Below are 27,664 nucleotides of genomic sequence, written 5' to 3'. Positions count from 1 at the left end.
TGTATTGACATTTTTAATCTTGATTCATCAAATGACACAACTGATATGATATACATGTATATATATATACATGACGGTTTCATTTTTTTAAATAAAAAGTTAATTTGTCGAGGAGTTTTTCACCACTTGCACTTCGGTACTAAGCACCTGTCGAAAAGTTATCAAACACTTAAAAAAATAATGCATCTCTGATCCATTGTGATGCTGATATCAAATACAATGAACTGTATGTAACTATATACATGTGAAAATACACCAGCTTAAAAAATTTTACTTTGTCTAGTACAAAGAACTGATGTATATTTTTCAAGAATATAAATATGAATGATGGAAATTTAGAAATTCTCGAAAGATAAGTGAACTTAGACGGCGGGCATGCGTCGCTTCCAAGCGCTCTTCCAAATGTTAGACAAACACACGGTGGAGTGAAACCGGAAGAAGATGGTCAGAGGAACTGATAGGTGATTGAAAATTGTCCACGCTACGGGTCCAAAGAACTCCAGCTGTACTGGGTTAGCATGAGATCGCTGAATTTCAAAAGTGTTCAAGCCCCACATGGCGATGTTACTGACCAGAAGAAATGTGACGTATTCCCGCCCCGGCTTCTGTCTCTCTTGCTCCCGTCGCCATGACGATTTGCGCATTCCACTCAAAAGGAAGACCGTTTGTAATGATCCTTGGAACACACGGAACACACTGGATAAAACGACTAAATAATCCAACGGTCCCTCCTTTAATGTGGCAGAAATAATACTGAGAAAGGCATACACATACAAGCCCCCTAACCCCAAGAGAAGTAGCGACTCCTCCAAGTCTATTTCTCTGTCCGAATTTACTCGTAACATCTGCATTCTGTGGAACGCTAGCACTACGGCGATTGACGTCACCACGTAGATCACAACGGCGGATAAATGTTCCAGTTTGACCGCCGTGGACAGGTAGGTATCGGACCGTATCAGAACAAAGAACGTTATCATGGTGATCACTGTCCCCACCAGAATGAAGATCCCCAGGAAGAGGCCACGACTAGAGCGGGAACAGTCCACCGTCATCCGCTGAGATTTGGCCTTGCTTTCCTCCTCGTTTGCCACTTCCTCGGGCACCTGCCCACGTTTTCCAATATTTCTCCACATCACGTACAGAATCCCTATACGAGAAGGTTTAAAATTTACTGATCAAATGTAGTTACTGTCAGGAACAAGGGAAATAGCTTTCAGATAAATCTTGCTTTTATTTTTTGCGGCCTTTTTAGACCGTTTGGTATTAATTTTATTTACCTGCACAAATGAGACTGTATTCTATGGTACATGGGTATAGATAGGAACTGGAAGTTTCCACAACGTCAGACATCAAAGAATTCATGTGACATCCGAGACGGTATCTTGTGATATTGCTTGATGAAACTAAGCCTTTTAGGATAGAGTGAGAATGAGCAAGTTAATTAAACAGAGGAAAAAGTAGGGTAATTCAATAATTTCTTTTAGGTTCAAGATAAAATTAGAGTAAATTAGTGTACATATTCTTTCCTCGACTACGATAGGTTTACAACGTAAATGACATCGAACATATTGTAAAGGATCGAGGTGTTACTGTACAGGGGATCTGAATGAACCCTTTGTTGTATAGATTATAACAGATGTCGGGTTAGGCGGGTTTCGCTATAAATAAATGTGTTGAATTGATCGCTACTGTGTTCTTTCTCCACTTACTTATCTCTTTATCGGAGCTCTCGTTGCTTCCTCTGTCGGGCTGGTGCAGATGTCTTATTTCACGTAGGGTCTCCTGGACAATATTCTGGGTCCACACACAAAGGTTTGTAGCCACCATATGCATCATCCCGAATCTCGCTATAGTTTTATACCGGTGTACGCACATCTGAAAATATATAGCATGAAAACGCTGCTCTAACCTTGTAACGCATGCAATTAAGACTTAAGTGGGATATATATAAACGTGAGTCATTCACAAACCTACATGGTTTTAAGAATTATAAAATAATACGGCTTATTAAGTTATCTTCAAAACTCAATAATTAAGACCTCTTATACAGTAAATTGTTTTATCTAATATTCAAAACTAATACTAATTTTATAAAATTAATAAAAATATATATATATATATATATATATATATATATATATATATATATATATATATATATATATATATATATATATATATATATATATATATATATATATATATATATATATATATATATATATATATATATAATTAGTCTGTTTCTATTCGAGTTTATAATGTTCTTTTAATCGTTTGATCGCAAATAACCTGAGTAGCCTATGATCAAATATTTAGGACCCGGTGAAAATTAAAAACACGTCTTGGTCGAAGTTAGTTTAACCCCTGCGATGCTCCCCCCGATACTTTAGGGATCTAAAGCTTTGATGTTGCTTTCTCCAGACAGGTAACAGAATGGCCGTGTTATCGCCAGATGGTTTGTCTAACTGTCGGTATAAATGTACCGATGCCATGTTAACAGAAATGCCACGGCGTCGGGTGTGATTTACTAGATATCTCAACAACACCTTACAAAAAAGATAGGCCTCTTCAGTAAATAATATATCATATATGATCTTGTCTAGGGGTGTGGGACAGAGTGGCAGTTTATCTCAGAAGAAGCGAACAGCGGCAGTTGTGCGAGTACAGGTGGTTGGACACACCCAATGAAACTCGCTCTCTATTCAATGAGGATATGACTTTTTATTACTTTATTTTAATGATACTTGTACTTGTTTTATTCTTAAATATTTACAAACAGGAAAATGCAAGAATGTGTTGTTTTTGTATTTAAGTTTGTTTTGCTTACTGTTTTGTTTGTTGTTTTTTTAATGGGGTGATGATCAAGAACTGTACAAAAGAATCGGTCCCTAAATCAAACTAAGTCACATTGTTGTTCAGATATTTATTTACACAACTTGAATATGCTTTTAAGAAATAAAACAGTCGTCGTTATAAAAATATAACATAAGATTCCTATGAAATACAATACAGTTTGTGAATATGTAGATACATTGAAAATCAATAACATTCCACAGACATTTCGGCGCTGTGAACCATATTTACCACATAAATTACAGAATAAAAGTAATATAATTATACAAAACCCCTATACATGTATACTTTACATTAATATCTTTAAAATCATTTGAAAGATAAATGGTGTTACCTTTGAATTCAAGAAGACAAAATAAAGCTGCACAAAAGTAAAGATGAGACGGATGATGGGCCTTGCCCCCTGGGCGATGCTTTTACAGGGGTGGGTCAGGGGGTCGGTATCCGTGTCAAATACCTCCCCAAACTGAAGACCACTCTGAATCATGCTTCCGATTCCAAAACCTTAAGTAAATTTTGAAATTAGTAAATAAACCAATAAAAAACCTTACTAATATCGAAATAAATAAAATACAATGTAAAACTACGCAAATAAATTAAAAAGTAAAGTCAAAATACTTTATTTTTCTGAACATATCATTTGTTTGCGAACCAAAATATCCGAAAATGTATCTGCCTACCTACGGCACCTAATCTCAGATAAAAGCTTCCGGTATGATAGGTCCGGGAATCATCAAAGGAGTACTTCCGTTTTAAGTTGCTTCGAGAACCGGAAGATGGTGAGCTGTAGTGATTCCTGCGAAGGTTGCGTCGAAGTTTGAGGGATTTGTTTCGAAGGAGGTAGACATACGCATAAATGAGGAAAATAATACTGACTGTGTAAATGTAGATGTAAAATCCCTGCAAAAAAAAATCAATGCAACACTTATTAGGTAAATAAATTTCATATCAACGATAAATAAAAGCATATGACCGTACTGTTTTGCTGTAATGTTAACTGAATACTTGCAACTTGCAAGATTGTACCATTACCAGTATTCATTTATTTATACAGTTCGTATACTTCTTTCAATACAGAACCCCCCCCCCCCCCAACCGATTTGGGAACATTGAAAAATATGTTATCAAGCTTCTCACGGAGATAAAACAAACAATTAATCAATTCATTTTCAACGTGCTTTCACTGAAGTCTATAACGCAGAGTGCTTTTATAGATAGAATTAATTTTTGTTATTAAAGATGAATGCAATAAAACTAAGCATCTATCGAAGGAGTGTTTTCACACGCCATCGCAGACATGAGTGATGAATAAATCGTAATGAACACAGACGTACATCAAAGAGGAAGGAGAAGTTGAAAGCTTCGCTGGAGAAGATCTGTGATACTGGAATAACGCAGCCCAGGACCACGATCGCCATGGCGTAAAGGCCGCTGATGCTGGTGAACATACTGTCCCTGAGAAACAGTCAGAATTATTCGATATTATAATAATATATTATTATTCTTATTGCACTGTTACATTAAAGAAGGTTATAACAATTACCAAAAGGCAGATCATTTCAATTACTGAAATTTCCAATCACATTAAGAATTCTACTAAATTGTCATATTTTCAATACATGTAGTAATTTACCTATAAGAGACTGAGTGTTCAATACTAGTAGTTGGTCCACACGGTAAACTTCAAACATAAGTTTTCACTAATAATATTATTCATTGTCGATTAACTTTTACAATATATACTAGTATTTCGAAGATTAAGGAGAATCATGGTTTGAGTATCATAAGGTGATCAAATCCGGTCGGGTGTGATCAAGTCTATGATAAAGTCATTCGGTTATTGTAGAATTAAAATCAAATGTATTGGACAATACATTGTGCTTGTGCGTAAAAAAATCGATTCAAAGTGAAATCACAGACAAAGACACTGAAAAATGTAGATATTGTGTTATAATTCGTAGGACTTTTTTTCTGTGGGGTAGAAAATTACAATAAAATGACCAAAAAGCCCAAAGACCCTGCATTTTGTTGTTTGTAAAATTGTTTATGAACACATTAAATCATTTTATCTTGTTTCAACAAATTATTTTGTCAAAGAAATGGTAATTTCTTTACTTTACATTATTTGTAAACAAATATAAGACTCGAGCTTTATTACATAACAAAGACTTCTTTCCTGTGTATCTCGCTTGTAACATGACTTCCAAAATTCAAATTTTGGTAAATAATTCAAAATACACAAGTAAACTATTTTTTGCATAAAAATCAAAAATAAATTTTTCATCTGAAATCGTGTCTAGGTCCCTTTAAGGAAGTATTGGACTGACGATTTTGAATCTACCGCGCAACTCTGAATGAAGTAAACCAATTTTATTTTGTTGAAAAATCCTGCTTTAGTTTGAAATTAAGGTATTCAATGTATAATGAAGGGATATTGAACAATTTTGAATCATTTTAAATTGTAAAATGTTTATTAAAGGGACCTAGGCATGATTTACGCTGAATATTTTCACATTTTATTTTTATTTTTTTCGTTTTTATTATCTAGAATGATTAAAGCAATATGAGCTGCAATTTTCACGTTGAATTTTTTTTTTTACGAAAATGTTATTTTCTACTTAAATGACAAAAAATATCATGGTTTTTAAATTTCTGTAAGCCATATTTTTATGCGAAAAGCCGTTGAGAACCCTTAATTGGAGCAAAATTGAATTACTGTCGTCCTGTGCAAAACTTGATCTGCTCTATATATTCCTTAGAAGGGAAATCTTTCCTCTGACAAAAATTAATGATTTGTTTAAATATAATTTATCATAAAAGTTAGCAGGGTTTTGCAGCAAAATAAAATTTTTAAAAATACAAATCATACCGCTTTAATATGGGTATGTTTAATGCCTCGTCAAAATTTGAAAGTCCAATATCGATTTACATGTAAAGTACAAAGTTTGAAAATTCAATTTTTTGGTAAACAAAACTGCAGTCTTGTTATTGTCTACACATGTACTGTAATGGTATAAGTTTTAATCAAATGTTGCTTTCTTTTGTTGATAATATTATTTATGAACGCATTGAATCAGAGCGGCAATAATGATGTAATTTTGCCTAAACCAGGGCCTCTAAAAAGATTTTCCCTTGAATTTATGAGTAATATAGTTTAGTGGTAAACCATAGCTTTTTTGTATTTTAGTAGTTGATTATACATGTAATTAAATACGTGAACAAAATAAAGTTCCAACGTGAAAATTGCAGTTCATGTAGCTTTTAAAAGAGGTTTGTAAGATTAGATTTATTTTTAGAAAAAATGTTTTCAAGAATCAGTTTGTATCAGTTCGTAATCGTCTAAATACTTACATGAGAGTGGAGTCAACTGGAATATTGACGTCATTATATCGACCATTTTTCTTCTTCAGAATTGACCATGATGCATTAGATGGCGAGTCCGGATAAAAGAGTTCCTCCGAGGTTGAATGGACATCATGGCCGAGTCCTGTAATTACAAATTGGGGATTTTGACACAAATGATAAATAATAGACAATCTTCAAGAAGTGATGTATAAGATCATAAACGGATTGCGTTTAATTATTGGATTTAGAAACCAGACTAGATTAATGTTTATAAATGATAGTAAAACAGTGGAAACTAATGAGTCGCTTGACACATTTTTCAAAGATATAAAGATCGTCTTGCGTGAGAAATATCAGTTGATATCCGATGTTATCAGATGGATGATAATCAATGTGACAATGAAAATTGTTTACAGATACATTGTTGGCAAATACAAATTGCTTTTATTTATGCGTTTACTTAAAAAATACTGTATGTAGAATATTTTACACTTGAAAATTTCATTATTATTATTATCATTATTATCATCATCATCATCATCATCATCATCATCATCATCATTTGTTTATTTATTTATTTATTTATCTATTTAATATAATACAATATCAAAAAGAAGCCAAATCAATAATAAAGAAAGATACTTCCTTTGTGCAGAAACATTTCATGATCACCGACCTCTTAGTGACTATGGAGAAGAATCGTGCGCATTTTTAGGCCAGTGTATGAAGTCTGAAAATCCATTTAGTATTATGTTTCAAAATAATTTGTGTAGGCCGTTTGGTTTCTTATGGTTAGTTGGTTTTCACGATGTACAATAGCTGGACACGGAGTATTTGATTTCTTGTGTAGATTAAGACGAATATGTTTGTTTTCTGTGATATCAGGAATTAGGTTTAATAACACTATTATTTTGTGTCAATTTTTGTTATAAAGCCAGATAGTGTCTCAATTTGTGCAATATATAATATTAAGTACATTTAGTTTTTTGTTTGTTTGTTTTGGTTGTTTTTTTTTTTTTTTTTTTGGGGGGGGGGGGGGTCTTTTTAAATGTGCCATAATTTACAAGTAGAGTTGACAAAAGAAAAGATGAATGCAAATCATTCAATCATTTGATTTTAAATGTAAAACACAATCATGGTTATTTTTCTGAGATCTATTCTTTTCTATTTGTTTGTTGTTTTGTTGATTTTATTTTAGTTTAAGGCTAACCCGGAGTGGTAGCCACTTAAACGCCATCCGCACTGATCAAGGTATATCTCTTACACCATTTGTTTTGAATTGTTTCGAATTATAACAAATCCAGACTTCTTTGACTTCAAACTTTTAACGTAACAAAAAATATTTAATAAGTGTATTCAATTGCCAGTGTAACTATGGATATTTTAGAAACATAATTTTAAGCTTTAGTGTCTTCCAGATCAACTTTACAAACAACAAGTTTCCATGGTGTATTTACTGTCATCTGTTAACTCTAACAACATAACACGCCTTTTTTACAATTAGAACAATATTCAATATCAACGTTTCAATTTCTTTCTTAAATCATAAAATATATCCCTACCTTCACCATAGGAATCAAAGTCAATATCCCCATGGTTAGAGCCATCCATGTCTATTCTAATATTTAAGTTCATTTTCATAACTTTTCAATTCACATAAAATCCATTTTGCGTCTGTAACTTTTCTGACAATAGAAATAATTCCTGCTTTTTCACAAAACGGCGTACGTGATGTGTTCATACTCATTAAATCGCCAGGTAGATATTCTAATACAGTGACATTTAATGTTTTTAAAAAGAGAGGTATACGGAAATCTATGTCTCTATGTCAGTATTTTAGGATGTCAAACACATGACACCCCCAGGAGATGTTTGGGGTGATATCATTGATATCGTTAATCGCCATTGTGCATGGCTTTAGACCGGGTGTATTAATCTACGGTCGACTGAAGGTCAATCTGTACCCGAGTTTTCATCCAATGACTCACTCGATCCTATTTCAATCCAAAACTATTTCTATTAATATCCCAGCTTTTATTTTTTTCCTTAAAAAAATACGGTCATGCTTTAACCATAAGTGAACTAGAAAGCAGACAAAAAACTTTATTGTTATAATAAAGATGGAATTATGAAATTGCAATAAGTACATAATATTAATGTGATTAAAATATACATGCAATTAAGCAGCATGTACATGTACTTCAATTTATTATCTATAGCCGGTCTGTCCCAAGTTATTGCTTCCATCACTTTTTGATGATTTTTGATAAAAATACACATACCTGTGAAAAAAGTACAGTTGAAATCGATGAAATGGAAAATATCCAAGATAGCGTCTTTAAAAAATTATCCTTTTTCACTCATAAAAGTTTACAGGGACGAAAACAAATTTCTTACGGATATTTATAATGGGAAATGCATGTTTACATCTTTTCTTCATTCGAAAGTACTAGGGACATCTTGCGTAATTTTTCAACGTTATCATCCGGGCTTATTAATGGCTAATGCAATGCAAAATCCCCGTAGACTTTCTATTTTGGGATGTGTGTTGAAACCTGAATCGGTAGAGGGGGCGTTTCAAAACAGATAATCTGGACATTTTTTATATTAGTGGATGAACGTAGTTTGAGCACAAAGGTATTTATGATTATCTAAATATCAAGCGAAAAGTGGTGGAAGCAAAAACTCGGGACAGAGTACAGGAAAAGAATTCTCGAGTTGCTCTTACTTGTTCCTTTTCCTTTACATTCACATTTAAGACTAACGATTTACGTTAGAAGTGATGTTTTGTTTTATAGGATAATTTTTTTTATTTTAAACCTAAAAAAATACATTGCAGTACTTTTTCTTAGGAAATCAGAGAGATATAATTCTTATGTATATCTGATGTGTTATTTGTTGAGCATTATTAAACTTCTTTTTAATAAAATAGAACATAATTATTTAAGGGTACCTGAATCTCCATTGGGGTGAGTTTCAATCACTATAGTTTCGGTGTTTCCGGTTCTAGGATTATGACGCAGCAGGCTGATATTTCGGGACGACCTCCTCTGGATCTGACATTCTACGTCACTCGGAAGTTCGTGCCAAGAGTGGCTCCGGTCCCGACCAATGTTCGCCTCGTCGCCGGTGCCCGCTAGTGACGTCACAACTGACGCGTTTCCAGACGAGGACACTTCCCGCGAAGAATACCTAGGTATTGTGTTATTCCTGTGGCTTGGACTCTGCACGCGACTGTCGCTAGCGTTTGAGCTGGTCAGGCTGGGGAGAGGGGGTGTAGAGACACTACCACTGGTTCGAGTCCTGTTCCCTACCCATCTGAAACAACGAGAAAAATTATACCTTTGAAGAGCAAACTGATAAGCTTGGCATACTAGTCATTGAAATTTGAATAAAACTTTAGTTGGGAATTAATTTTACAATGGGACAGTATTAAACCTGTTTGAAAGATCCGTTCGTATAATCTTAATCGACCTAACTGTACAAAAGGAACATAGAGATATGAATCATGTAAGTACATGGTATACACAGTTAAAGTTATATAACTCTGTCATAAAATGGAAACGGCAGCATCGATATCAATTTGTAGCCGATTGTCTTCTTCATAGAACTAAGTCAAGCGCTCCTCAATACTTGTATGAATAATAAAGGCTTTGTATGAACTTCTACACATGGGATTTACGAATACTCGTCAAAATTATTACAAAAAGTACACTAGGGATGTCGCTCTAACGAAAGATAAATTTATACACCAATTCTAACAGTCTTATGAAGATCACTTGGACCATTCAATTATCACACATGTTTCCATGTGTTTCCAAGCATAGAGTCACGAAGGGATTTCGGAAACACCCAATATACAAATACAAGATTTGGATATGATACAATATATCAAATACTTTGACGGAGAATATCTTTTTGAGAAACTTTTCTCACATCTTAATTTTAACAAAAACACGAAACAAAATTTGCTAACATCTTTAAACAAAAAATCGTACAAATTAAAAAAAGAAATTTAAAAAAATGCCTTTTGCCGAAAACTGATGTTGACATACTTTTTGATGAAGCTTTTCTAGAGTGGGGACAAACCAGGAAAAAGTGTCATTTGTCCCCAATTGCCAATTCAAAACAAATATAAACCAGCATCTGTATTCCATAAGTACATGTGCTTGTATTTTGTTATGGTGCCCTCTCTCAAATTCAAGATTGTCAGAGGATATTCTTAAAGCGACTTATTTAAAAAAAAAATTGCTTTATATATGGTAAATCAGATAGGTACACACAATTTAACAAATCAAACATTTTGTTAGAATCTATTTTAAAAGAAAAAAAAGCAAAGAGTATGATTCAACCTTTTCCTTGATTTGAGCTCAAACCTTTTGGCCATGTTAAGGAATTCCTTGCCAAACAAGTTGTGAAAAAGTCATTTGAGGAAGAAATGGTGGTACCATGAGTTAGTACATGTAGTTAAAAAAAATTAATCAAATTTCACACGGGGTTCCCCAAACAGATGTCAAAGCTAAAATGTATGTCACAAAATCTCGGCTGGAAATCACTAGGCCAAGTTTCAGGTTCCTGCAGCAAGGTCTTTTCAATGACATGATTAAACAAGCAGACCCCAAAACGAGTTGTAGGATTGGATGCGATAAAAGAAAATCATAATTGAAAAAACAATAACAGGTCTAGAGTGAAATAAGCTTGAAATACTAATAATAAAATACAACTCATTGTCTGAATTGATAAACTTGAAAATCTCGTCATTTAACATTTTAAACTACTAAAATATTGATAATCCATTGAACTGAACGTATTTATCAAAAACCATCGTAAAACCATGTAATTTTTTCATATTCAAAACATAAGTTATTTGATGCACCGAGAACAATCTTAACATTAACATCGAGTTTCCTAAATGAACTGTCCACTATGTTTAATATTTCTTGTCAGAACTATAAAACTCTTCACTCAATCATATTATAAGTCAATAATCTTCAATTTTGTCACAAAATGCAGTGAATTAATCTAGTGAGTGCTATCGACCGAGGTATCCGCCGGGATTTTCTTCGCCACCTCTATGTCTGGTCCCTTCGTTCTGTCAGGAGTTCACACCGGGAGGTGAGGATGACATACCGTAAAAGCCCTGGGCTACGACACAGAATCCGCCGTGATAATGGATAGCGTCGAAGAGTTTTCTGCGATTCCACACCTCGACTAAAATGCGTGCAGTTGCGAATTACTGGGCAGAATAACGGAACTTTGAATCTGAACTCTCTCTCTCTCTCTTTCTCTCTCTCTCTCTCTCTCTCTCTCTCTCTCTCTCTCTCTCTCTCTCTCTCATATCAATTTAAATAAAAGGGGGCTATTTTCCTTAACTTTACTGCTACTTTTCAATCAGGGTTTGGACGGGCCCTAACAATAGCGACCGATGGTTTCTGCGGACACAATGACTTCTGCCCTCCGTCGGGATTTCTCAAATTCACCATCCTTCGCAGACAAAACCAGAGAAAGCTTTTCTGGGTAATTGCCCTAAAATACCGAATCAATTAGTGTCGTAACGCAATCAACATAAAACAAAACGAGATAACCCTCAATCAACATTAACATTTAATTGTACCGAATCCATTTCACTAAAACATTTGTTGTTACGAACTCATTGCATTCCAAGTATTTGAATCATTTTGGTAGCACTTTCTCCTCCCGAGAGCGCGTTCTTAGTTAGAGCCAACATCTGTTCATCGTTTGTTATTCTTGTTTTAATGTTTTTATGAATACATGTTCATTAAAACTACATCGTAAATAAATTCACTCATGTTTGAAGAGAGTGTTTGATGCAACTTTACGCAACTTATCACATGAGGTGCGAAGAAATCAATTTATCTTATTTTTAGGAAGATTTTTTTTCTCAAAAATACTGAAACCAATGCTTACAGAAAATTCATTTTACAGTCCCGATGAACTTTATACTCTTGTGTATGAAAATAGTTACAAACAATATTTGCGCTTAATCGTTTTATATTAAAACACATCTTGACAGAGTTAGTAAACCATTAGCGTTGAATTTGTAAGCCTTTGAAAAATCTTGTAAACCAATTTTCTTTGCGTTTGACCCTTCTACTTACATCTGTGTCTCATCAGATTCCGAGGACGTGCTGGTTTCGTCTGTCGTCTGCCCGCCGCGGTCCAAGATAAACTCTCCCTCCGTACAGCTATCCGAGTCACTACTGATCACACTGCTTACTATGTTCAGGTTATTCAACAAGCACCTGTCGGCTGCCCGGGGGACGGGCGGGGACGGGGGGTCCCCCTCATCCTGGGTGTTGCTGACGTCAGTGTCCACGTTGTCGCTGTAATGTCTGTAGGTATTCTCCGAGTCATCGCCGCTGTCCGACTCGGGTATACCCAAATTACAGTCGTTTTTGTGAAGTCCAATTTTTGGTTCCTGTTTATTAATGTTAATTGCCTTTGTGGAGTCCTTATTGTTGGTCACTGTCGTGTATCCGTTCATGATGACCCTATTCAATGATAAAATCGCCGATTCTTATACGAAAATTATCTGTTGGTCTTTGATGAAGTACACAGGCAATCCATTACTAGAGCAGTTTTGTCAAAAGACGTCTGCATCGCGGTTCGCGCTTCTCCTCTGCATTCATTAGCCCAGCGGTTTGCTGATTTTCACTAGTGCTGCCCCGCATCAAAAGCAATCTGGGATTTTTCTTTTCTCCTTTGTCATAACAATATTCCATACAAAGATCACACTGTGATATTCAAGTTACTGTTTACTTGCGGAGGATACCGAAAATCCCTCTCTTCATAACTCCCTACAAAATGAAATACATGTACTGACTGAACGTTATAGAAACGATAGAATGAGAGCGATAAATCTGTTAGTAAATATATACAGCCAATATTATGCAATCTGTATCAAAGATGAGTAAAACAATAACCTAATTAACATCTCGTTCCTCAGAACAGCGAAATTGTATAGTTAGCATTGAGTGTTTATCTGTAGATGGGGTCTGTTATAGATGAGTAAGCAACTATTGATTTTCGATAACTTTGGGGTTTCCTAACAAATGATTCATGAAAAATAGTGGGTGGTCTGTGAACTAGCCCCCCCCCCCCCTTCCACCTCCCCCTCCTTCTCTTGGTGCTACTTCACATCTTTCTAATAACATGCTTTGAAGTTTACGGATGATAAAAATTTATAGGTAATTTTTTTTGGCTATCCATAGGGTTGAAAATTTAAATAATAAAATTTATGTACATGCGCGATTTAACAGGAGGGGAGGTTCAGGTGATCGCCACCTCCTGGACATTCAATCTCATTACATTTACATAGCAAAGATACCGAAAAAGGCATTTAACATGAAATCCCCTAAAAAAATATTCTCTCGGAACCCCCAACCCCTCAGGGAAAAATTTTCTGGATCCGTGCACGATGTAAAATGAATTTTTCGTATCAAGAACTGGAGTGTTTCACATCAAAATTATTTTTTTAATATTTCAATTGAAATTCATATTTATGTATAAGTTATTGATGACCACGATTTTGAAACTGATAATATACGCATCGGTGTCATCTCAGTTCATTTAAGGTATTAATTTGATTATTTAACTCAAGAAATCGAAATTTTATTATTTTACGACAGTAATTACTGTTTGATATCAGTCTTTTATAATTTGATTTTACGTAATAATTTTAATTCTGGCGATGAAAACATCATATGCGCGGATCTAGAGGCCAAACCTCCTACCCCTTGTAAATTCAAATTTCTTTAAATTTACAAAAATATGCCTCAGGACCCCCCCCCCCCCCCCTCCCCCTAACGGCAAACTCAACCCCCCCCCCCCCAAAAAAAATCAATTCTGGATCCGCGCATGCAGTGAAAACGATTTTGAAATAACGTCGGGTTCGGTTTCCGAAATATATAAAATGGACCTGGATGCTGTGAGTACCTTTGTTCAGATTCTCTTCGCATATTTATCATTTACGAGATGTGCATTCGTTGTTTCATATTTTCTAATTGTTTCTAGAGCCCCGATCATCATGGAGGGCCAAGAAGTGGGAGATACATGGTGAAACGAAGAGTAAACAGAGAGCACAACACCAACTTCAATGCCGGCTACATCAACATCGATGAGCAGTATCTCCACAGAACGGGGGTCAGAGGTCGCAGGGCTTATCTTCTGTATTGCCTAGTCGTCATACTCATTGTGTTGGCACTGCTCAATATTCTGGTATTTTATTAATTTTATTTCTGTACTCATGCAATGATATGAATTCCATAGTGCAAATTTGAGTAAAGATTTTTGTAAAATGTTATAATCAGTAAGTAAGTTTTATGGTCTAAGACAAATTCTCACCAAGTACCATTTCTTGCCAGTGCATGTGCATTGTTAAGTCATTTTTCGTAAATGATTTTATGTGCTGATAAATGGAACTAAGTGGCAAGATTTGGTCTTAGGCCCTTATAGATGTTTTAAAAAAAAATAGCAAGTTTATTGTCCTCATACAGCAACTACCATTCTAAATGGCACAAATTGCTTAACTAAATAATGCAACTTGTGTGTGGAATTTTAGGAAAACCCTTCTAAATGTATGTGTCTGCGGGCCTGGTGTCTGTGGAAAAAAGAGTGTAAATGCTGTTTATATAAGATGTTGCTACTTGTAATTTCCATTTGAATACTATTCAATACTTAAATCAAACTTGTATCATTTGTAAAGTTGATAGGCCAGAAAAAAAAATAAAGAAGGTGTCAATTTTGTGTTGGAAGCTGATTTGCTATAGAAAAATATTTGGTTATTTTAGCATATGTTACTTTGTAGCTGAACTGACATACAATGTAGTATTAAGAATAAAAAAAAAATAAATCTCCATTTTTTTTAGATGACAGCAGGGATTCTATACATGCTGAAAGTGACCACAGCAGGATTGGAGATGTTGGAGTTTATCCCTGCAGACAGTAATTTACTACGATTCCTAGCAGGCACCACTCTGCCTTCAGTGAAAGTGTTTCAAGGAGGAGTTGGCAGCAGGCACTCCTCATCAATACAGCTTGATTCTGATAAACAGGTACATCAGTAATCATAGTAAATATTACATAAATATGTTTAAGGCTAAAGCATCACTTTCTTGAAATTTGTTAAACTTTTTGAGACCACCTATGTACTTGAAAGACAGTCCAGCAACTTTAAGTTATTTTGCAGCAGGTGACACCAGCAAAATTATACCATTACCAGCCAAAAATTATTATTATTCAAAAATTGATTATTTGCCAGCTTTTTTCTGTGGTCAGTAATATTAGGTACCAGTAGGGTAACTGTATTTGCTGAATTGAAAGGTGAAATACATATAACATTAATATACCCGGTATACATTCTAAACAATGCACAGGTTTACTTTAAAACCAATGAATTGCATGCTTTGAAAAATTATCTTTCAAATAGTTTCTTAAGGCCAAAGCAAGACACCTGTATCATATAATATTTTCTTTCTTTTGATTATACAGATTGTATTTAATACATCATCTATCAAGAAAAAGGATGTTGAAGGTAAGAGTTTTTAGAAGCTTTTGTGAATGGACATGAATTAAAGCGTATTTTTGTGGACTAGTCTTTGTCTTATGCACGTAGAAAACAAGTATGATTTTAGTGATGATAAATGTTAACAAATTTACAAATGATCCAATTAAACTTATGTTTTAGGTTTAATTGGACCAAATAAGATTCAGTTTCAGTCTTTGGATGAATTTATTCTAGAAGATTTGGAGTCAAAATCAACATTGTTCTCAACCAAATCACAAACATGGACCAATGTTCAAAATCCGGGTATAAACCTCCACGTTCCATCCCTCACTACGGCTCACGTAAGTTGACGACCTGAACAGGAAACTCTGTCCTCTAAACTTGGTCAGATCAAATAACATAAATTGATGCGGCTATTGACCTTAAACTGGCCTACAAGAGAATGCTGACCTTGATTTATTACGGGCAAGATGTCTTGGGGAAGGGGGTGTTATAGATTTTGTTTTCCATTTGGGTCCATGGCCTTTTTTTTTGGCTTCCCCCAATAGATTCAGGCATGGATATAGAGTTGTACATGTATAATGTTTACCTTTGATAATTTTTATCCAGTTGGTGTACTAAGTAAGTAACCAAATATGGTATTAAAAAGATGAGACATACACAGTATTCCTGTGGTATGTGTTTCTATGCACATTTAATGGTCTTATTTAAAGAGAGAGTAAATATCATCACTGTAGAGCAATTGATTGTACATGTAGTTACTTTTGAGATATTTCTGTATCATAAATAAAATGTATTGAATTATGTAAATAAGTCAAATGATACCTAATTTGATTGTTGTTGTCTGCGGTTTTTCATTTAGATACAAAGTAAAACTGGAGTGGAAAGACTTGTGATGGAAGCAGACAAAATGTACCTGACAGGATTTGAGGGAGTAGTGATGACATCAGAGAGGGAGTATTTCCATGCTGATCTAGGTCGGCGTCTTTATATACAGTCCAAGGTAGGTAACTTCAATAAGGTACATAATGCATTTCCTATGTGTCGTCTGTGTCTATAAACTTATAAATTTACAATTACCTAAATTTAATAGAGCATCACTTTAATATTTGCTTATATGTATTGCTTAAATCAAAATTGTTCACTTTATGTAATATGTAAATGGGGAGGTGCTTTGTCAATAGATTCATAGCACATTCATATTTTATAGCAAAGAAAACTGGATATGTAATATTTTATTTCAACAGCATGATTTATGCCTTTAATTTTTATTTTCTTGGTACATTTTTGTTTAACATATTTATATCATGTTGCAAAGAATTTTTGAATAGTAAACTAAATAAATGCATGTAGTTTTTTAGTTGCATGCACAGTGTCATTAATTCTGATTAAATAAGTTTAAATAGTTAGTTATAGCTTTATCACGGTTTTATTAAAGAATAGATGACAAATGTTGAATCTGAATTTTTAGGATGGAGATATCAATATTGAAGCAACAAACCATACGTTCATCAACAAGAATATCCCAAATAGCAGTCAGTTTTCACCAGTGACCAACATCACAGTATATAAAGTGTGCCTCTGTATACCAAGTGGTAGATTGTTCATAGTGGAACCACTGTCAAACTGCACAACAAATAATGTGAATGACTGTCTGTAAAGAAGCAATAGTATTTGAGTACTTGGTACTTAATTAATAAGTATGCATTTGTTTAGTTATTAACCTAAATGCTGGAAACATTTGAAATCTATGCAAAGTTTGTATTTCTATATACATGTAGTTGCAAATGTATTACTATTATTATATATGTGTCGTTCTTACAGAAACTTGGTGCTAAAGTAAATATTTTTTGTATTTATTACCATATATTTATGAACTGGTATGTATATTGAGAGGCAGGTACTTAATTTTTTTATGTGCGGGGGTTTGAGACTTGCATGAGCATATCTTTTTAAGAATTAAGAGGACTCGATGGTTATGGCCATTTTTACACTGTATTGATCTCCTTTAGATGAAGAGCTCTGTATAAAAATACTGGAAAATGCCTAAATTTAAATGTTAAAGCATATGGATTTTTTCTGTAGTAAATAGTAGATAATTACTTATCCATATCTTAAAATTTTTGGAAGATCTGATAGTTAAATTGTTGACGATTCAGCCCCCTTATTTGTAACTTTATTTGTACGTGAACATGAATTTGTTTACAATAAAAAAAAATTGCTTTAAAATTTTTTTTAAAATTCTTTTTAAGGATAAAATAAAAAGAATAAAAGAAAATCCGACGGAATGAAAGAAGAGTTTGTTTTGACAACATTAAAAGTGTTATAAATCATAAAAACAGATTAGTATTTTCATTTAATAACATCGGGTTCACTATTCAAAATTAAGGCGGCGTGTTAAAAATAACCACCAATGAAAACGAGGGTCTTATATTACATACCTCAACAGGTGAAGTTTTAATTACAGGTAAGACTTTTATATGTTTTGATAAAACCAATTATCATGTTAGTTCATATTTTGCAATTGAAGTATAAATGCACGGAAGATGTCTTGCGTAACAGCATTATTTTGGCAATTTGCTCGCCATATGGTTTGCAACGCAATATATTTTAGCGTCCGTATGAATTCCAACCCCTCCAACCAAAACATGGCCGAAAAACAGGAAGTGATTTTGATGTAAACTTGCACAATTGTGTACATTTAAGTACGTGAATATACCAATGCTGTCGGTATTGATTGATTGATGTTAGCAAGCCTATATATTTCTACCTTCTCGTATTATACACGTATATCTTGATCGCGATCGATGTCAATAGTATAGATTCTGAGTACCTAAATAATATTTTTATCATGTAATTCTTAAAAAAACTTAATACTTTATATCGCAAGAAAATTAAAGCCCCCAAAACTTGTTATAATGCATCTAAATGTTAGTGAAAATCTCCCTTTTCAGGACTTCATTACTGAATTAAAATGCCAGCGGCCACACGAGAAGCCCAGGATTCGGGCTTAGGTAAGATTGAACCAAATACTATGTTAATCATGAAACCAGAAAAATGTTCAGCTAATTATTAAAGGTTTTGTGCACAACAGAATCTTGATATGCGAGCAGATTATTGATTTTATATTATATTTGGGTTTTTGTGTGTCAGATTAAAAAATCAATTCATCTTTAATCACGTCAAGGGCTATACTTTTACATCAACACATATAAAAAAAAAAAAATGATGTACAACGGATGTTTTTTAAGCAGTACTTTGTACTTTCAGGGACTGATATATATACATCCTTGGTTTTGCATATTGATAATTACAATTTATGGCAAATTTTAATTAAAGTATGTAATAATGTTTGATGTTTGTTCAGTGTATGACAGTTCAGTTGGCAGGGTCATTGATGAAAAATAGCCTTTAGATTGAATGAACCATGTACCAAATAACCTTTCATAAATATTTTTCTGTATTTCAGTGTCCCTTCACAAATTAAAAACTAATCTGAATGAAATAGGAGATATTGTGGAGGCTGACCAAGATGATTTGGACTTTCTGAAGAATTTCTTAAATAACCCAGCATTAAAAAGCATATTGCAGGTAAGAATTTGTGTATTGACATGGATTAAGACACAACTTTACTCCTAATTATGTAATCAAACTCCCAGTTAGATATATTGGACAAATGTTTTGGCCTGGGTCTAGCTAATACATTAAATCTGTATATTAGTCATCGCAGCTGAGTCAGGTGTGATGAATAGAAATATACATCTGAGTAGGATATAGCATGTCAATCAAGCATTTTAAAAACATGATTATTACACTACATACCTTAGGGTAAGCTGCTAGGCTGTTAATGATGCAATGTTGATTGAATCTTGTAGTGGTATACTATAGTCATGGGTGCTCTGACCTGGTCAATTATAAGTCATCTGTGTATTCAGTGGATACCTTAATAAGCAGTCTACTTAACTCCACAGTTCCTTTTTATCACTGTTAATATTGTAAATAATGATAATAAACTAAGGAAGTAGTGAATGAGTTTTATTACACAGATGCTTACATTAATTTTAAAATGTTTTCAAAAGATATCAATTTCAAGCCATTGGATAAAATAATATAAAGATGACATTTTATGATATATTGGTACATGTGTATATATCTAGAGATAGCTTTGGCTTGTTTGATATGTTACTTCATATTAATAAGGCCTAAACGCTTGTTATGGTATTCAGAACAAAATTTTGAATTTGGTTAATGTCATTGTGTTTAATGTACTGTCATTAAACTATCATAATTAAAATTTAAGATGTCACAGTATAAAAAAAAAAATCCTATTCATAATTGACAAAGATGTTTAAATTCATTAATGTGAAACAAAGTTAAGAGGTTTAAATAAAAGTTTGTGACTTCTTCTCTATTCAATCTTATAATTCATAAATTCCCATTTAGACCAAAGATACACTAGAAGATGACAATCCTCTAGAGCCAGTGACAGAGGAGAGTGCAGGAAAGCTGGCATCCGATGCAGTGAACGCCCTTGGGCCCTCATTGGATGACAATGAACAGGCTCAGGAACTGGAGGACATCTTGTCCAATCCTCATATTGGGGTGAGAGTTTAATTAGAAAATTTCTTAGAGATGTAGATACTCGTCATTCTATTTTTTATAGAGAAAAGAATCTTTACCAGTCGGCTGATAATCATATGCACACATATCGGTGATTAATTTAAATATTGGTTGCAGGCATTACTGAGGGCACATGATGACGTTGCTGACCGTAACTATGGGGATGAAACTGAGGAAGACTCCCAGCTGTTCTCTCCACCACCCCCACTTTCTATGTTCAGTAACATGCCTGACCAGGTTCGACTTGTTGGCATTAGAAGGGAGAAAAATGCTCCACTGGTAAGTCATATACTTACTATATTGACTGGGGTTGAGGGCAATATCATTGATTTTATTAGCCCTTGAGGAATGAAATATTGCCCGACACGAAGCCAAGGGCAATATATTCGTCCCAAGGGGGCTAATACGATCAATGTTGCCCGAAAACACAATCAACATTTGTTTTGTTATATGAGGAATCAAACCAAAATTCAAGAAAGGATTTAAAAACAGATCACCCTAATTTTTTCAGCTCAACACAGAATTCACAAATTCAATATTACACAAAGTTCATTTCCAAAAATATTGTCAGCATTGGTGATATTCTGCTTCTTGTAGAAATATAGTTTCAGATGCTGATATTACTTCACAGTAGTTCGCTAATCCTTATATCCGTTACGGTAGCAAACGTCGCATTGCGCATCGGTTGTTTACTGGTACTTGCCTTGACTGGTTGCCTATTATAAAGTCATCTTGTTTTGGAGTTCCAAAGAGTTATTTACGTCACCATTTACAAATTAAATAATAAAAGGCGATCAATTGAAATAAAGGGAATATCCTCTAAATATTATTCCTAGTCAGTCAATATTTTAAAAATAATGACCGCTCAGTATTTTTTGGATGAGCTTATATTACAGTTATTGATTATGTTGATATAGAGTTATATTGTGAGAATAAACTATTAAATATAACAATGTTAAATATTCAACCAAATATGAATATCTAGCTTAGAACTTAAATATGAATGAGATTTAATCCGAGGAACTTTTGAATGTTGGTTTTAACTGTACCATTGGATAACCCAAATTGAGTACAAGTTCACTTGTTATTTGTCACAACCAGAATTTTAATATATCTTAAGAATAAGAACAAAAATTATATAATGTGCTTTTTTCAGGGAATAACAGTGAAGATAGATGAGAGAGCAGAGTTGGTAATTGCCCGTATCTTATCAGGCAGCCAGATTGATAAACAAGGTATTGTTATTGTTTAATCAAAGCTGATTAATTGAATAACCTCAGAAAAATTGTTCAAAATCTACTTTTATGTACAGGTATGTGTTATTAACACTATTTATCAGTCTTGGTCAATATTTTGCTGAAAAAAACTTGTTGTTTGTACATAAACATGTAATTAAAAGAATTCTTAGAAATATGCTACCAGCGTATGTACATGTAATGAAAGGCTAATTTCGAACAACCAACTCCTTTAGATGTGGTAGAAAGATAGGACAATTTGTTTAAAAGATGTTATTGATTTTTGAAGGACTTTTGCATGTGGGAGATGTGATAAAAGAGGTGAATGGAATCCCTGTGTCGACCCCTGAACAGTTGATGGACATCATACGCAGCACTGACCAAGGAATCACCCTCAAGATTGTCCAGAACTTCGCCGAACACCAACCCCAAGCCCAGGTATCCCGGTCACTCCCACTTAGATACTAAAATACTGTGAAGAGAAAGGGAGAGTCATTAACTTGTATCTTTATAATATATATGTATGAATGCTGTACAAAGCATGTATTAATGCTGATTTCTTGCCCCTTTTTTGTGCTGACTTGGAATATCCTTGACAGTTTCATGTAGGTTATGATTGTTGTATATTGTACAGATAATGTTCTAATTTTTCTTGTGTGATTTTTTTGTTTGGGGTCAAAATACATAATTTTTTCGTTATGCTTATGATTGCATGTTAGACAGTGTTCAGGTGGTACATGTAAATGGATTTAGTTTTCTATTTTTCATCAGTATCATTTTTCTTCCTCTCTTATCATTTGGAATAAAAATTCTTTTTATAGAAATATGTGAAGGCACATTTTAACTATGATCCTCAAAGAGACCGTCTGATACCTTGTAAAGACGCTGGTCTGCCCTTCAAAGATGGAGACATACTGCACATCATGAGCACTGAGGATCCAAACTGGTGGCAGGTAGGAAGAATGGATCTTACCTGTTTATTTTATCCTTAGAAATTTAGTTCAAGTGTCTAGTTTTAGAGGGCTACCAGGAAGATTGTATTTATGTTTTTGTGTTTGAGGGTTTTATTTTTAGGGGAGACATTTTTTGAATTTTTAGAAAAAAAATTTTGTCTGATATTTTTTTAGGCTCTGGTAAGAATTCATTTGCCGTAGTTGAAATGTTGAAATTATCATTTGATAGACATCATGATATGACTTATGCTCATAGTTTCTTGATTTTGTAGGCAAAGATAGTGAATGAGGAAGGTGATGGACCCACCGGACTAATCCCCGCTCAGCAGCTAGAGGAGAAACGTCAGGCATATGTCCAGCCTGATTATGATTATTCCAAAAGCAGTCTTTGTAAGTATTGCTAGATTTACACGTATGCAAATATATACACACATGTATAAGCTACTATTGTCTTATCTTTATTGAGATTTAGGCAGTGTAGTTGAAACAATAAAGAATATTTTTTTTTAAACCAGTAATATAGTATGTTACAAACAGAATTAAATTTGAAATACCCAGTTCTGGCATATATTAAATTCTGGTTTGTTGAACCCTGAGACTATAGATATTCTGTTGGTTTTGTAGTCTGTGGATTGAAGAAGAGGAAGAAGAGAACAATTAAATATACAACAAGGAACCACAAAGGTAAGTCATTAGATTCGTCACAAATTTTCTCTGTTTTTATACTGTTTATTTTAAAAAAAAAAGGTTAACAGAATGATATGATTAAAGATCTAGCTATTTATGCTTTCAGATTTTGATAAGTGTAACATTACAATATATGAGGAGGTAACAAGGATGCCACCTTTCCAGCGCAAAACCCTGGTCCTAGTGGGAGCTAACCATGTGGGCAGAAGGTCCATGAAGGAACGATTAATCCGGGACGACCCGAGGAGATTTGGTGCTGTCATGCCTCGTTAGTGTCTCCATCTTGAACACTTTATGATAGATATAGATTTATTTTTATACCCCCCGCAAACGAAGTTTGGGGGGGTATATAGGAATCACCTTGTCCGTCTGTCCGTCCGTCTGTCTGTCCGTCTGTCCGTCTGTCTGTCTGTGCAATCGTGTCCGGTCCATATCTTTCTTATGGAGAAACATTGAAAGTTCTTACTTCATACAAAGATTGCTTATGACATAAGGGTGTGTCATGACCTTGACCCAAGATCATTTGGGCAAGGTCAAGGTCACTGGCAAATAAAATACAAAATTCGTGTCCGGTCCATATCTTTCTTATGGAGAATTATTGGAAGTTCTTACTTCACACAAAGATTGCTTATGACCTAAGGGTGTGTCATGACCCTGACCCAAGGTCATTCGGGGAAGGTCAAGGTCATTAGCAGAAAAAATACAAAATTTGTGTCCAGTCCATATCTTTCTTATGGAGAGTTATTGGAAGTTCTTACTTCACACAAAGATTGCCTATGACCTAAGGGTGTGTCATGACCTTGACCCAAGGTCATTTGGGCAAGGTCACTGGCAGAAAAAGTGCAAAGTTTGTGTACCGTCCATATCTTTGTTATGGAGAAACATTGGAAGTTCTTAATTCAAACAAAGATTTCTTATGACCTAAGGGTATGTCATGACCTTGACCCAAGGTCATTTTGGCAAGGTCAAGGTCGTTGGGGAAAATAATGCAAAATTCGTGTCCGGTCATTATCTTTCTTATGGAGAAGCATTGAATGTTCTAACTTCACACAAATATTGCTTAGGACCAATGGGTGTGTCATGACCTTGACCTAAGGTCATTTGGGCATTGTCAAGGTCACTGGCAGAAAAAGTGCAAAATTTATGTCCGGTCATTGTTTTTCTTATGGAGAAGCATTGAATGTTCTTACTTCACACAAATATTGCTTATGACCAACAGTTTAAAAAAAAAAATAGAGCAGTTGTTATTTATAGAAAATGGACGGTGAAATAGATTCATCCAATATTTTCTATAATTGGAGAAATGCACGCATTATGATTTTTATCTTAGCGGGGGGTATCAATTGTGAGCTTGCTCACAGTACCTCTAGTTCACCTTTATTATTCTAACACCAGTGACAGAGCCCACCTTTATAAAAAAAAAAAAATTGCACTCCTTAGATTCTTTAAAATATGGGTTAGTTAAGTAGAAAATTATTTTGTTTTTAAAGTTTAAAAAGAATTAGGGAAAGATTTGAAAGCAGCTTATTTAAAAAATATGTTACTTTATTTACATGTATGATTTTTTCCCCATTTTAAGATACTTCAAGAACCCCGCGTCAAGGCGAGGAACATGGAAAGGGTTACTTTTTTGATACCCGTGAAAACATGGAGGCAGACATTAAGGCTGGGAAATATTTGGAGTTTGGAGAATTTAATGGAAACCTTTATGGAACAAAGCTTGAATCCATTCACTACACGGTTCAGCAGGGCAAGATGTGTGTCCTGGATGTAAACCCAACAGTAAGTCCAACATGTTAGTTTGGTCATTCCAGTTGCTGATGGTAGTATAAAATCCATCATCAAAGGCAAGGAAAAAGATATGAAATTCACCAATATATACGGTATACAATTCCTGCATTTAGGTCACTCACAATTTAAAATAAGTTTTCATATCACTGGGTTAATTGCTACTGGGTTGATCAGTTAATTATTGCAATATTATAAAAGTTCATTTTCTTGCAGAGGTCTACAAGGGTTGGGGCATAAGTGTTTCACAAACATCTCTTGTTTTCTTTTAACTGCAGTTAATAGTCATGCAAAAGAGATAACTCTTGCACCTACTTTAATGTTTTCTTTTATAATTTTAAAGAAATATTCTATTTGTGAAACAAAGGAATGTAATTTCCCTTTCAGCAATTGTGTTTTTAAAACACTACTATTTTTTTTCATTTCTAGTCACTTAAAGTCTTAAAGAATGCCGAGTACATGCCTTACATAGTTTTTTTGGCTGCCCCCAGTGCAGATGTCCAGAGAATTATGTGGGAGGAGGGAAGGAGGAAAGGTGTGGCCGGAAAAAAAGGGGTAAGGATTAATTCTAGTAACTGATCCAGGGGAGATAAAGTACCAGTTATCCAAAATGTATTATATAGATCTAAGGATTGATGATTTTAATACTAAATAATAATAATACACACGAGTTAGATCTATAGTTTAAAGGCGACTTTACACTGTAGAAGAGAATACATACATATATAAGCATTATTACTATTTAACCCTTTTTGCATTTATTTTTGTAGCATGGAACAGTTGAAATGAGAAGTGTAAGTATTCTTTGTGTAAATCCAAATAAAATTAGATATAATTTATGACATTACACATTATAATTTTTGCAATAAATCAGTTTGAATATGTGTACATTGTAAAATCTATAAAAATTATCACATATTTTACGGTATATGTACTGATGAATCAGTTCCAGATTTGCATTATCTAATATTTGCTATTGTGTATTTTCTTTTGTTTAACAGGAAAAAGACTTTTTGAGAACAGTGGAAGAAAGTGCCCAAATAGAGCGTGTGTACAAACAGTACTTTGACGTGACTTTGGTGAACGATGATTTTGAGGAGACCTACCGGGAACTTAAGAAGGCCTTGTCAGACCTCAGTGCAGCCACTCAGTGGGTGCCTGTGGATTGGGTGTATTGAAATTATTGTTCTGCCATAATACCTTCATCTAACACCCATCATTTTCTATGCAGAGTTTCATTACAATATCATTAGGAAGTATAGTTTGTCCACGTCTACTTATTATCCTGAAATCCGCCACTGCTAGGAAGGGTATGTGCACACTTTGAGATGAATAGAGCTAAAATTGTTGAGCACAGCTGCACTAAATCTAAAGCACGAAGACTAAAACTATAACAAATGTTCTAAGTTAAACGATGAAATCAAGTTTAGACACCTTCTTGCATGTACATGTACTGGCACTAGAATCGAAAGATTTTTTATTGCCAGAAAAGTGTTTTGTTATCAGTTCTGATTTTACTCAATGAATTTGATTAATTGGATTTGGAACAAGATTAATGTAACCCAGTTTGTATGAATCATATTTCAGAGGTTGTATTAGCAGAATTGATTGTAAAATTAACACAGAATACAGAACAGAATATTTTCTGAACATGTATGTATATTTTTTCGGATGTGCTATTTTTGTTGATGAAATTTATATCCGTATACATCATACCATGTACATTTATTTGCATTGTATATTTATAATTTCTACAAATGTTATTTCATTTATTACTAGGGTATTTTAATTTGTATAACCAATTTTGCATGCAGTAGAGTTTTTTTATGGAAAAGATTCTGGTTGTGAGTCTTAAGATTGTGTTTTTAACGTAACACTTGTATAGTTTGAAGGTTGTAACCACCCATTATACAATTTTTCATGTTGATTGCTTAGAACACAGCTTGGTTACTAAATCTGCATTTATGAATTTTATGAAAAAAATCCACAGGATGAATTTAAGGTACTGAGAAATTTGTATGCAACTTCACTGTAAGACTTACAGAATCTCATACTCAAATAATCACCACAGTGACCCGCTCATCTTGCTTTGTGAGTCCCTATCATTCATATCAATTTAAAACATTTACAGAGGTTTCAAACGAAGAGTGTTGGTGCCTTGACTTCACACTTACAATATTCAATGCAAATTTTATATATATGAAAAAAAACCTGCTATGAAATTCATTCCATGTAATTGTATGCAGTAGTGGTTAGTGCAAAATCGGGAACAATGGTGTCAGGTGATAGTTTTATTTATTGTAGAGTCAAGTGACCAATATTTTCAGGGTTTAACTTTAAGATGCAGATTTCTTCCATTTCTTTTTTTTCCCCTGAAAGAAAGACAATTTGATATTTTATTGAATCATGTCTTACATTCCTTTGAAATTTCTGAAGATTTTGTATGAACTTTTTTAAAAGTTGTCATTTATACCACACAAACACATTCCATACATGGAGGACACATTCAGTAAGAATTTACAGCTGTGTACAATCCTTAATCTTGAAAAAAAAATGTTGGCAGTGCATATTTTATATGATGTGCAATGTTCTACAGCATTCCATTTATTGTTTACAATAGTGATTATTTTATTATAATAAATACTGGAAATGTA

General features: G+C 34.0%; 3 protein-coding genes and 1 long non-coding RNA gene across 11 annotated transcripts; 3 read left to right on the top strand and 1 right to left on the bottom strand.

The window, feature by feature from the left end:
* Window positions 1-13,160, bottom strand: LOC105347113 (proton channel OtopLc). Of its 5 annotated transcripts, XM_066075163.1 has the most exons (11): window positions 13,146-13,160; window positions 12,321-13,019; window positions 9,155-9,519; window positions 6,208-6,343; window positions 4,490-4,537; window positions 4,191-4,311; window positions 3,537-3,756; window positions 3,191-3,360; window positions 1,710-1,875; window positions 1,278-1,409; window positions 1-1,147 (listed from the first exon to the last, which is right to left on the bottom strand). In XM_066075163.1, exons 2-11 carry the CDS (start codon window positions 12,704-12,706, stop codon window positions 363-365), a joined length of 2,529 nt encoding a protein of 842 aa, XP_065931235.1. In that variant the 5' UTR covers window positions 12,707-13,019; window positions 13,146-13,160; the 3' UTR covers window positions 1-362. The 5 variants fall into 5 exon arrangements, with proteins under 5 accessions (XP_065931235.1, XP_065931233.1, XP_065931236.1 ...); XM_066075161.1 differs by lacking the exon at window positions 13,146-13,160 and having other exon boundaries at window positions 12,321-13,072; XM_066075164.1 differs by lacking the exon at window positions 13,146-13,160 and having other exon boundaries at window positions 1,278-1,403; window positions 12,321-13,072.
* Window positions 1,687-2,987, top strand: LOC136272746 (uncharacterized). Its single transcript, XR_010710793.1, has 2 exons — window positions 1,687-1,812; window positions 2,607-2,987. It is a non-coding gene; the product is annotated as an uncharacterized lncRNA (long non-coding RNA).
* A 931-nt stretch (window positions 13,161-14,091) lies between the features above and the next one.
* Window positions 14,092-17,956, top strand: LOC105347100 (beta-sarcoglycan). Its single transcript, XM_011455998.4, has 7 exons — window positions 14,092-14,149; window positions 14,236-14,439; window positions 15,090-15,275; window positions 15,712-15,754; window positions 15,908-16,068; window positions 16,590-16,730; window positions 17,199-17,956. The coding sequence occupies exons 1-7, from the start codon at window positions 14,135-14,137 to the stop codon at window positions 17,385-17,387; spliced, it is 939 nt and encodes a 312-aa protein (XP_011454300.3). The 5' UTR covers window positions 14,092-14,134; the 3' UTR covers window positions 17,388-17,956.
* A 146-nt stretch (window positions 17,957-18,102) lies between these two features.
* On the top strand, window positions 18,103-27,664 carry LOC105347101 (protein PALS2). 4 transcript variants are annotated; one of them, XM_034448095.2, is made up of 15 exons: window positions 18,103-18,194; window positions 18,682-18,741; window positions 19,197-19,318; window positions 20,171-20,329; window positions 20,465-20,626; window positions 21,504-21,582; window positions 21,872-22,020; window positions 22,404-22,535; window positions 22,808-22,925; window positions 23,160-23,219; window positions 23,329-23,490; window positions 24,802-25,004; window positions 25,440-25,565; window positions 25,781-25,804; window positions 26,012-27,664. In XM_034448095.2, exons 2-15 carry the CDS (start codon window positions 18,702-18,704, stop codon window positions 26,186-26,188), a joined length of 1,713 nt encoding a protein of 570 aa, XP_034303986.2. In that variant the 5' UTR covers window positions 18,103-18,194; window positions 18,682-18,701; the 3' UTR covers window positions 26,189-27,664. The 4 variants fall into 4 exon arrangements, with proteins under 4 accessions (XP_034303986.2, XP_034303987.2, XP_065931231.1 ...); XM_034448096.2 differs by lacking the exon at window positions 18,103-18,194 and adding an exon at window positions 18,414-18,432; XM_066075159.1 differs by lacking the exon at window positions 18,103-18,194 and adding an exon at window positions 18,538-18,556.

Source organism: Magallana gigas, chromosome 2 (assembly GCF_963853765.1).
Source record: "Magallana gigas chromosome 2, xbMagGiga1.1, whole genome shotgun sequence".
In the NCBI taxonomy this organism is placed as follows: Eukaryota; Metazoa; Mollusca; class Bivalvia; order Ostreida; family Ostreidae; genus Magallana; species Magallana gigas.
Note: the sequence above shows the minus strand (reverse complement) of the source record. Positions and strands in the feature narration are given on the sequence as shown.

Coding starts and splice junctions, on each gene's coding strand:
- LOC105347101 (XM_034448095.2), top strand. CDS start 18,702: ATGCCAGCGGCCACACGAGAAGCCCAGGATTCGGGCTTAG. Junction 20,627..21,503: donor GGGAGAAAAATGCTCCACTG/GTAAGTCATATA, acceptor TGCTTTTTTCAG/GGAATAACAGTGAAGATAGA. Junction 25,566..25,780: donor GTGTGGCCGGAAAAAAAGGG/GTAAGGATTAAT, acceptor TTATTTTTGTAG/CATGGAACAGTTGAAATGAG.
- LOC105347113 (XM_066075163.1), bottom strand. CDS start 12,706: ATGAACGGATACACGACAGTGACCAACAATAAGGACTCCACAAAGGCA. Junction 6,344..9,154: donor TCACCCCAATGGAGATTCAG/GTACCCTTAAAT, acceptor TTGTAATTACAG/GACTCGGCCATGATGTCCAT. Junction 3,361..3,536: donor TCTGAGATTAGGTGCCGTAG/GTAGGCAGATAC, acceptor AATTTACTTAAG/GTTTTGGAATCGGAAGCATG.
- LOC105347100 (XM_011455998.4), top strand. Junction 15,755..15,907: donor CAAGAAAAAGGATGTTGAAG/GTAAGAGTTTTT, acceptor CTTATGTTTTAG/GTTTAATTGGACCAAATAAG. Junction 16,069..16,589: donor CATCCCTCACTACGGCTCAC/GTAAGTTGACGA, acceptor TTTTTCATTTAG/ATACAAAGTAAAACTGGAGT.